The 10,730-nt window shown below is 39.5% G+C and overlaps 1 protein-coding gene across 2 annotated transcripts; it reads right to left on the bottom strand.

The window, feature by feature from the left end:
* Positions 1–2,833: 2,833 nt before the first annotated feature.
* On the bottom strand, positions 2,834–7,718 carry LOC147867178 (uncharacterized). 2 transcript variants are annotated; one of them, XM_087314965.1, is made up of 5 exons: positions 7,600–7,718; positions 7,480–7,512; positions 7,272–7,351; positions 5,296–5,561; positions 2,834–4,017 (listed from the first exon to the last, which is right to left on the bottom strand). In XM_087314965.1, exons 2-5 carry the CDS (start codon positions 7,495–7,497, stop codon positions 3,197–3,199), a joined length of 1,185 nt encoding a protein of 394 aa, XP_087171091.1. In that variant the 5' UTR covers positions 7,498–7,512; positions 7,600–7,718; the 3' UTR covers positions 2,834–3,196. The 2 variants fall into 2 exon arrangements, with proteins under 2 accessions (XP_087171091.1, XP_087171092.1); XM_087314966.1 differs by lacking the exon at positions 7,600–7,718 and having other exon boundaries at positions 5,296–5,587; positions 7,480–7,522.
* Between the last annotated feature and the right edge of the window lie 3,012 nt (positions 7,719–10,730).

The raw sequence follows: 10,730 nt of genomic DNA, 5'->3' as shown, positions 1-10,730 counted from the left end.
CGGTGATTTAAGAAGTTGTGAGCAACGAGTAAAACCTAGATTTCTCGTAGAGTTGAGGCATGTGTGGAGAAGGCGTTGAGGGGACCTTCTTGATGTTGTTCATCATAAATTTTTATGAAGGCTAACAAAAAAGCATTGCCAATCAGCTAGAAACGTATCTAAATAGCTATCCTGGAAGATGATGTCCCTTTTTTACATGATTAGCGTGCAACATTAGTAGTGGGCAACTTGTTTTGTTAGTTGAATGATTAATTTCTTAAATTAGTCACATCTTATTGCATTACTTTTATGGCAATCAGTATAGAAATTCTTTGCAAATCTTTTGTTTAAGATCTCGCGATTTTGGTTCAAATCGCCAAAAAACTCTGCTTCCACAACCCAAGGGGTGAAAATGATGGCCTTTCCTTGTAAAATGGAAATTGAAGAGTATTTCATGTTGATCTATAATGAGGTTCTACATTTATGAAGATTCTTTTCATATGATTTTCATGCAAACACTTAGGTCATTTTCTTGTAACAGGACACGTGCGATCACCACCTTAAATGTTTTGTCGGTAAGTGTTGGCATGCAATGATATAATGCATGAGGAACTTGACATCTCATCACGAAACTTTTATGAGGAAATGTGGTTTGCTGAATGATTGCCTTAATTTATTTGTAACCACCTTAAATGTTCAACGCGTGAGCATAAACACTATACCTTGGTCCACAATGACATAATGCATAATGTGCACAACACATCACACTAATTCATTAATGAGGACACACAATTTACAATATGATTACCTTAATTTGATAATAGACACATGTTGATCTTATGACAAGATACACAAAATAGCGTGATTGTTTTTGTGAAACTATAGATGGGAGTAGTACAAGAATGGAAATGAGTCTTGCCTATCCCAACAATCGGAAACTGGTTGTGTGAAAAACAAGGCCATTCGATTTTTTGTCTGAAGATTGTGTTGTAAGATACATTAGCATTTTATTAAAAGTGTCTCGCTAGGACACATAGGAGGCAATCACCAAAAATGTCATCTATTGCAACACTATTATAATGTTCAAAATGTTTTCGTGAAGTGTAGGAATGGAGGGATTTTTCGTCTCTTTTTTTAGTATTAGGGACTTCTCGTAAGGTTGAGAATACGAAGGTAAGGAAGAGTAGAATAAGTTTTGCATTACTTAATTTGTTCTTAGAAACAAGAATGGTGTATTTCTCATTTAATATTTGTCGTCAAAATTTTCTTGACATCCATTGCAAGTTCCCTTTGTAAATTAGCTTTTCCTAGTTAACTTGTTAGTTGTTAGCCTACTAGCCTTGGGTTTTGGGATCAAGACCCAATTTTCTCATACCTTGTTCTCCATATATATCCTCTTAAGTTATGTCGCTGTGGAATGTAGGGGTTGAACCCATGACCTTATGATGTCCTTTGGACATGAACCTCTCTCTCTCTCTCTCTCTCTCTAGTCATGTCTACTACATTTATAGCTTAGCTGCTACTTATGAAAACCCAACCTATTATACATTCTCACTTTTTTCTCTTGTCATCTATAGCTTACCTCGGGTTATTAGCATCCATAATCTTTACCCAAAAGTCGCATCACCCATGAGCTTTGCACTTGACTTTTTGTGTACAGTTTTAATATGTGATCAATGCTCGTCTTCATAGTTTCTCATCATACATGATTCCCTGTTCATTGATATTCTACATTTTACAAGTAGCGAATCCTATATATTATCATTTACATTGAGAGCCACAATTTTTTGTAATGGTTTCGAAAGTAACTAGCCCCTTTTAATGCATGAATTCAAGCAAGCTCACGTGTTGTGATGACAACCAACATATAATCATTTGCTACACTCATGATATCCTTGCACATGGCCTAATATCACCTATATTCTAGGTTGGTTTGAAAATATTAGTTATTACCTTCGGTTTAAAAAAGAAATAGACTTATTAACTATTAATTCACCTTTTTAAATATATGAATAATATAATGTCGTTGAGACTTGAGGTCATGCAATGAGCATGCCTAGATTGGTCCTTATAGATGAACCCAACATGTCTAGATTGGTACTTATAAAATACTTTCGCAACATGGATTAACTTGCATGGGGTGTGAACATGGATTTCTTTTCTATACTAACATAAGTGATGTAGTTTGACATGTTGATTATATCCTGCACTAATGGTTTTATTTTCAGAACAAATTTTCCTCTATATATGTTTTGCCAAGACTAACTTATCACAAAATCTAAGATTTTCAAAGGCCATCATCTGTATGCTTTATGACAAGACAAACATATTATAAAATTCAAGATAGCAAGATCAATGGTGCACAATGTATTATTTCACTTGAAATTCTTCAAAATTATGTATAAAGGATATGGTGTACCAACAAAATTGAAACAATATCCATGCTTTAGCCTTTAGCATTCAATCGTTGCGTCAAATGCATGAAGTAGCATTCAGTATTTTGAATTTTTCATGCAACAGTGAAAGCATAATAATGCCAATACACCATAAATATTCATGCTTTCCATCATTAATTACCACAATATACATACATGCTAGTTTTGGCCATGTCAAACAAACAATCATTATGAATAACATCACCCTTAAATGAAAGTGTGAATTTTCAGAGTGTTGTTAATATCAGTTGTAAAAGCTAGAGGAAAATACTTGCAGGGAGTTTCAAAAGCAGAATGCAAGCAAAACCAGGAAAAAGAACATGGGCAAGCATGCTAAATGCAGAACTTAAAGGGACTTGGGAATCAAATTGAGATGCGATACTAAACACTTGAGTCCTGAATAAATCATTCGCACAAGATAGCATGAAATGAAATTTATTGCATATGGGAAACTCATAAAATTCAATACTCTAAAAAAGATGTCATCATCCATTTCTTCTCGACTCCTCTGTTCTGCACTTTTACTTTTGAACCGCTTCTAAAAACTATAATACATCTACTATGTGCATCCTCCTATTTGGAGTGCAAGAAAGATCAAATAAATCAACATGTGATTTTGAAATAGCACAATGTTTGAATCTGATCACAGAGAGGGGGCAGGAGTCATAGAGATGCTCGTCTTAAAAGAAGCATGAGACACATCCATTTCTGCAGTTCTGCAAACTTGGATGGACAGAGAAAACTCATCAAAACAAAATTGAAAATGAGAAACCTTAAGCCTTTTAATACCATCGTCGCTTGTCTTCTTCCGAATCCACAGGATGATACCATGCTGGCCATTTATTGTGATTACTCAACCTGTAGTTCAGGAATAATTCCTCATCACAGATTTCAGTCGTGGATAATAAGACAAGAGTACGGATAGTGACTGAATCATCACTGCACTTGTCCTCTTTCTTGTTGTTTGTCCAGACCAAACCCTGTCTTCTCATCTCTTGGTCATTGTTGTGATCGAAATGAACATTAGGAATGTAGGGCCTCATGTATGGATCTCCGAAAACAAAATCAAAAGGGCACAACATCACATTTGGCTTTTTCCCTTTCGTTGGGTGATTTACAAAATGAGCTAAAGCCAAAGGATTTCGTCGTTCTATAATTGATCCCTTACGAGCAATATGAGTATCTTTGGCTCCAAATAACGAGCCAATGAGGTCCATTCGCTTCTTCCTATCAGGTATCGATGCAATTTTCAGTGTCTCAGATAAAACTTCTCTTGGCCTACCATCCCATAAAAGTCGAAGTTCATCCCCCTGACCCCAGAACTGCCCATCAATGATTAAACCATCATACCTTGATACCAAGTAAGAGTTCACAATATCCATCCTCGGATAGCCACGCATATAGCGATATTGTGATGGGGAGTACACAATACCCGGGTAAAAGGATACTACAGTACCTGGCCCTACTTTGCCTGACAGATAAACTCCTCGACCTGCATCCTTGTGATCGATCTGTGAAGGCTTGAGAGCCAAAGTGTAACCAATTGACTCTTTTAGGCTAGAAGAGAGCTCAGCAATGCTCAGTGGGCGTGTCTCAAGAGGAACTGTTCTGCAAATAATGCAAGCATATGAAGATCAGAATCAAATAAATATATTCAAAGGAAAACCCTAAAATGTCCCCCGCTTCTTCTTTACTTCCCCAAATGACCCTAACTTTTCATTATTCCCCACAAACGTCCATTGTCAAACCCCAAATTGCAATTATATGCGCTATTTGAGCAAGCATATGGTCAACTCATCCCAATTTTCTTTCTTTGGGATTGACCAAGGCTGTTCGAGTAAATGAAACAGAGCAGGAGTTTTTTGGGAAATAACAAAAAATAGGAGCACTTGTGAAAAGAAAGAAAGATTCAGGATACTGCATAGTTTCCCTAAAATAAACATTCTTACATTGTTTGCATTAATATATGGTTTCAATGAAAAAATCAGTGACAAATGATGCTAAATACAAAGATCTCTGGAATAAGTGATTAACCAGAAAACAGAAAATAAACATGATAAATCAATCATAAATATAAAGGAGGTAAAGTGCACGCTTGAGTGTTGTCTGTTGTGGTATAAATGTAAAGGCAAAGTTTCAAAACCACCAAGACAGAAGAAACAGACAATGCACTCAAATTAACCACTACAAAAGTGTAGAAGACAATTGTAATAAATGATCAATCAGGAAAAATGATACATAATATGGAAAACTACTTATATTAAAATGTAAAATACAAAGCAGAAATAAAAGAGAAGAAAAGTATATAATTAAAGAGCTCATAATTATGGTTACTTGAATAACATAAGAGCATGGGCAAAATTGTCAAATAGCAATTACAAAGAAGAAAGTAGTGCACTGTCAATGCACACATAAAAGTGGTTTATTGAATTGAAAGAACACAGGAATCAGGGATTAATCAATAGAAACTGTACACAATCTATATATCAAGCATACCTAAATATAGTAGACAAAGGAAGCAGAAATAAGTGAACTCTTAAATCACACATAAAGTGGTATATCAAAATGAGTGGCCGCAGAAATAAGCGACAAATCAATTACATAATGCATACATCAATAATATGTAAGTGTAACATGAATATAAGAAAGAGATACATGCAAACCAGATTCATGCATAAAAGTGTTCTGACAAAAAGCACAAGTGTAGACGAAAATTTTCATATCAGCAAGTACAAAGATGGATAAGTACACACAATTCAACCAACAGAAAAATGTTGAAATATCACCAAAATAAGTGAGTAATCAGTAAAGAGACAGTACAAACCCATACATCAACCACATTTTCCTGTAAATAAGACAAGGAAGAAAGCCTCTAACTCACTCAGAGTTTCAGGATCCTCAGGTTTCGGTGCTTCCCGACCAACAGCAAAGCTGAGACCACTGGGACGCTTTTTCACTTCGTTCTCAGTGCCACTGATAGGCACCTTTCTGCGAGGATTCAGTAACAGAATGTGATCCATAGCTTCAGTGATTCGAGCTATCTGTTCATGTACGTTACCATGTACTGCTTTTTCCAGATCTTCAATTGACAATTTAGAGCTTTTCTCTGAGACTTCATCCACACTTCCATCTCCTTGTTTATGGTAGCTGAAATTAATACATATTTAGCTCCTCTGGAATCAAAATAGCACAAAAGATACATAAGCTAAAGATTACCTAATTAACAAGGAAAGTCAATATGTATCATTAGAAAAGCAACGAATATGAATCAGGAGTTTAGATCATATTTTTAAAAAAACTATGCCTTGTTAACAAGAAAATACAACACATATCACTAGTATTTAAGAAATCAGATGAAAGAAGCAGAGATTTTGAGCTATGATGGGACCGGAAACTTTAACTAAAACATACCCTCTTAGCAAGAAAAAATCAAATAAAAACAAGGACTGTATCATGACATTTAGATTACATGAAATAACCAGAACATTTAAGCTAAAGTTTATAAGGTCAAAAAGAATGATTACGTGGAAGAACCAGAAGATGCAAACCAGCGTCTTTGATTGTTAAAGAAGTGAATGTAATGAATAGCTTAGAAAAGCAAAATTACATGTAAGACCATAAGATTGCATCCAATGTCTTCCCACGTTAACAGAAGAAAAATGTGATGATGCATATTGCTGGAAAATCCAGGATGCTATCTTGGCATTTAAGATCAAATATGAGAAGCAGAAAATGCAAGTCAGAGTTTTGCTTTACTAAAGAAAGAAAACACAATGCATATCCATAGAAAAGGTAAACTATATGAAAGAATAAATCCAAATTACCAGGCACGTAGTTTTACCTTTTTAACAAGAACCATAGGATCTAAGACAGTTCTTAAACAAGAAAAGGAAATGTATACCACTAGGACAAAGATTTTACTTAACTTACAAGCAAATGCAATGCATAGAGTAATAAAGTCGTGATTACATGAGAGAGCTGGAAGATTAAATCTAAAGATTCATCTTATTAACAAGAAAAAGAGAGCTTGAGATAAAAATTTGGAATTTGAAATGAGAATTTGAGATTAAAAGAATTTACCTTGTTTACAAGAAAAATTGGAATTTAAGACAAAAGCTTTTTTTTAGGGTTGTCTAGAAAAACGTGAATTTGAGCTACTGATTTCTTTACTTTGTAAAAGAAAATCAGAATTGGAACTACTGATTTCTTATTTCTTAACTCATCTATAACAAGCAAAAAACTGATGCATTCCACAAGAAAATGTAAGGATTGAAGAAGCAAAGGAATTAAGCGAGTTACTACCTTTTGTAACAAGAAAATGAGGATTGGGCTAAAGATCTTTTGATCTTACTTATGAGAAAACAAAGATTAGAGCTAAATAATTGTAACCTTGTTAAACAAGAAAGAAAAGTAATGCATTTCAGTGAAAATGCAAGTATCAAGTGAAAAATCAGAGAGTTTAAACTACCACTTCTACGTTCTATATAAGGTAAAGAGAATTTGAGGTGAATATATATTTATTTTTTTAACTTCCTTGTTATCAAGAAACTGAGAGTTTGAGCTAAGGGCTTGTTACCTTGTTCTTAACAAGGGGGGTAAGCGATGCATTTCACTCCAAGAAAATAAAAGGATTACATAAAGAAAAAAGGAGATTGAATCTATAGTTTCAAACTTGTTCACAAGCAAACGAGAATTTGTGCTATAGATCATTTTTATCTTGCTACGAGAAAACGAGAACTAGACATTGGAACTAAAGTGTTGCCGTCTCGTCAGACAAGAGAAACGGTGAAGCATTTTACTAGCTTAATGCAAGGACTATACGAAGAATCAGGAGAGCCTTAGCGAAAGATTCCTTACCTCGTTAACAAGAAAAGGCGATGCATGTCGATCTCATACTGCAATGTGCGCCGATCCACTCCACGGAAAGCTTCTCGAATCTGCGGGTTCCGACACAGGGGCGGCACAGAAAAGAAAAAAGAAAGCAGCGCAGGTTCAGAGGAGACGATGCATCGATGTGCAAGGTGTGGCATGGGAACGAGGAGGAAAAGGGAGGAGAGCTTTTTACCTTCTTCAAGAACGCCATGGCGGCTCCAGTTCTCTCTGTCTCTGAGAAGATTAGGTTACTGAGGTTAACCCTAACTCTCTCTGTCACTGAGAAGATTAGGTAACTGAGTTTAACCCTAACTCTCTCTATCTCTGAGAAGATTAGGTTACTGAGTTTAACCCTAACCCTAAATCTCTCTCTCTCTCTCTCTCTCTCTGCGTGAGGGAAGATCAGATTACTGGGTTTAACCCTCTCTTTCTTTCTGTGTGAAGATTAGCTTACTGGGTTTAACTCTCTCTCTCTCTCTCTCTTTCTCTCTCTCTGTATGAAGATTAGGTTTAATGGATTTAACCCTAGAACCATATATGAATGTACATAAAAAAAAAATAGAGTTTGTGTTTTAAACCTAAAGGTGAGATTTATTTTTTTTACTCATGGAGAGAGAGGCGTGTGGAGGTTTCTGTGTCAAAAGAGAGAGCGAATTTTCCGGGGTGGACTGTGCTGCTGCTCGTGCGCCCTCGAGAGACCCCTTATTTTTCTTGGCAACACATTTGGTCGGTCGCCCGCCCGTCATATGGGTTTCATAGGCCAACACCCCCCGAAGGAAGGAAGGAAGGACCTTCAGCACGTGTGTGTGTGTGTGTGTGTGTGTGTGCGTGTGTGCGTGTGTACAGAGCCTTATGTGGGTGGGTGAGCACTGACGGACTTCCCCATCCATGATGAAATACGTGCAGCAGCAGCAGCACGAGAGTCGCCCGAGGGTCGGGACCCTTGGGACATAAGGCAATGGATCTGATCACTAACTTCTCGCAGAAGTCGCCCATGCCATCAACATGAGAGACGTGTCTCAATTTGTATAAGTTTGTTTACATTCGTGTGTGTGTATATATATATATATATACATGGCGACTTCTGCGAGAAGTTACCGGTCATATTTATATAAGGATAGGCCCGTGTTTGAAGGATGTTAGCTATATCACGCACATTCTGCACTTGGAAGGTGGCGATCCAAATCAACCATTATGGATGGGGGCCAAGGCTACTTAAACCATAACCATGCTTGTAGATATATAGTTATGACTGTAAGAAGTTTTATGGGGCTTGGGCTGGCTGCGGTTCGAGGAAGGGCATCAATTACATGTTGTGCCAAAAACATTTGAAGGGGCGATGCGTGGTTCCAATCTGCTTGTTGCCACTCATTTCATCCTTTTCTTTCTCGTTTAAGGATAAGATGACCCAGATCGAAACCTCTTGTAGTAAACAAAACAAACCGAAATTTCACTTCGATGCCTGATGAAAAAGGGATTTAGGTGTTATGCCCTGTGATTAATTGAATAAAAAAATCCTTTTTGAGGATTTAGTCTCGAATATTCGATGGTCTCTCTGAGTTGGCAATTCATACGATGGGGAGGTAAGCACGTTGTCGTGGAGAAAACCATCCCTAGGCAGAATCGGAGAATGATGTGCGCGAACCGGCCCTTACATGCGGGCACAAGTTTTGTTGTAATATATACATATTTAGGTACAAGTCAGCTGATGTGAATATCCTAGGTCGCACGGATTTGATAGGTAGGAAATCGAGGCATATCTCTGTTCGAAAGGACAGAGAATAAAGATGATGTAACAAGTTGTAACGGCCTCCCTCCTTGGGCTATAAAAGAGAGGCAGAGGAATCGTAAAAGGGATCACTGGAGTCGAGGACGAAGTGTTGTCGGATTGGGACCGAGCTCTTCTCCTCCGTCTTTCTCTGTATTTGCTCTATGCAGGTTTTCGGGAAGGCTGACTCTGCTCCGCGGAACGCCCGAGTGCTTCCGTCAGAGTCTCAATCTCGCTCTTCTGTGTGCGTAGGCGTAGGCGTAGGAGATTTGTCGCTCACCGACCTACCGGTTGTAACCCCTTTTTCATCAGAATATTTATATACGTATACGCATTCGTCTTGTTTCCGTTGTTTCATTCGGTTGCGGTTTCTGTGTACCGTGTGTGTGTGTGTGTGTGTGTGTGTGTGTGTGTGTGGAAGCATGACTGTTGTCTTTCTTGCTCCTACTCTTCATCAGTTATTCCTCAGTCCAAGTCCCCCGTGGTCCCGCCTCGTTCTATACGCACGTGCGTAACAATGCGACATATTTAGTGAACCCGATGTGAACAAGCGGTGGAGGAATAGAAAAGATGAGGGGAACGGAGCTTGCAGAAGCCATGGCTTCAGCTGTAGATCAATTAGTGAGTGTGCGTGAAGGCACAGGCGCCCTCGATAGGGCTATTGAAGCAATCATCGGCACGATAGGCCGGTTTAGTGGAAAGGACGCCACGAGCTACTTGGAGGCCTACCGAGTCGAAATGGTGATAAGGGACATTCCGGAAGACAGGCGATTGGCCGGATTCCCTCGGGTGGCGATGTCGGGCATCCACGCGGAGGTGCTTGAGGTACAGGCTGAGAGCCGGACCTGGGAAGAGTTTGAAGGTCGGCTTCTTGAGAAATACAGGCTTGATGACTCGCTTTGGCTATCGAAGCAGAACTTCATGGAATGGGTGGAGACCCCTGAAAAGGGGAGAAACGCGTTAGTGCTCCTCTGGGAGTTTGAAGAATGCTTTGCGTGCCTTTCGGCGCTAGATTGGACCGTACTGGACACAAGTCGTGTCCTATTATTTGTTAAATTGGTGGACGTGAGGGACCGGGAGCAAGTGGGCCTCCTGCTGGAGACCGATGACGGGCTAATGGGAGAGTCTGTAGCCGTTTCGACAAACGGTGTGAGTGGGTCGATAAAGGTTCGTCGGGGGCGGGCTCTGTTGTGGCAAGGAAGCTCGAGGTACCCCCACCGACGCGAAGGGAGGAGACTCGAGACTAGCTCGAGACCGGCTCGACTTCGACTAGCATGGTCAAAGGCGTGTCTGGAGGAGCTGACTCTGATGGTGAGGGATCTCTAGATTGCACAGGCACGGAGGGACGGTGGCGAACAAGCCCGTGACCGAAGGCCTCCGGTTGGGCATCGGTGCTTGTGGTGCGACGCGGTCGGCCACGCCCGAAAGGACTGCGGGGACTTCGCCGAAGCGATAAGGGCCAACGTGGTGTACTTGTGGAACGGGCGGGTACATGCTAGCGAAACCCGAAGGGCCCTGGATTTGAACGTCAGACGAGGGGAGATGAAACGGCCGATGGAGGAAGCAGCGGCTTGCCACGCAGAGACCATCCACTACTCAGCGTCGACGAGAATCCGGGTCGGGAGTGATGAAGTCCGGAAAACGAAGGACTCCGGGTTCTGGCTGTTGATGCTGGA

The sequence above is a fragment of the Azolla caroliniana genome, unplaced genomic scaffold, assembly GCF_043228905.1.
Source record: "Azolla caroliniana isolate FFs.n. ecotype wild unplaced genomic scaffold, voAzoCaro1.0.p SCAF_2, whole genome shotgun sequence".
Lineage (NCBI taxonomy): Eukaryota > Viridiplantae > Streptophyta > Polypodiopsida > Salviniales > Salviniaceae > Azolla > Azolla caroliniana.
This window is presented reverse-complemented; position numbering and strand designations above follow the sequence as displayed.

Excerpts from the sequence above, each read along its gene's own strand:
- LOC147867178 (XM_087314965.1), bottom strand. Across the intron at positions 5,562-7,271 it reads CGCCTTTTCTTGTTAACGAG|CTACCATAAACAAGGAGATG; the intron begins GTAAGGAATCTT and ends TATTAATTTCAG. Across the intron at positions 4,018-5,295 it reads TGAGGATCCTGAAACTCTGA|TTCCTCTTGAGACACGCCCA; the intron begins GTGAGTTAGAGG and ends TTTGCAGAACAG.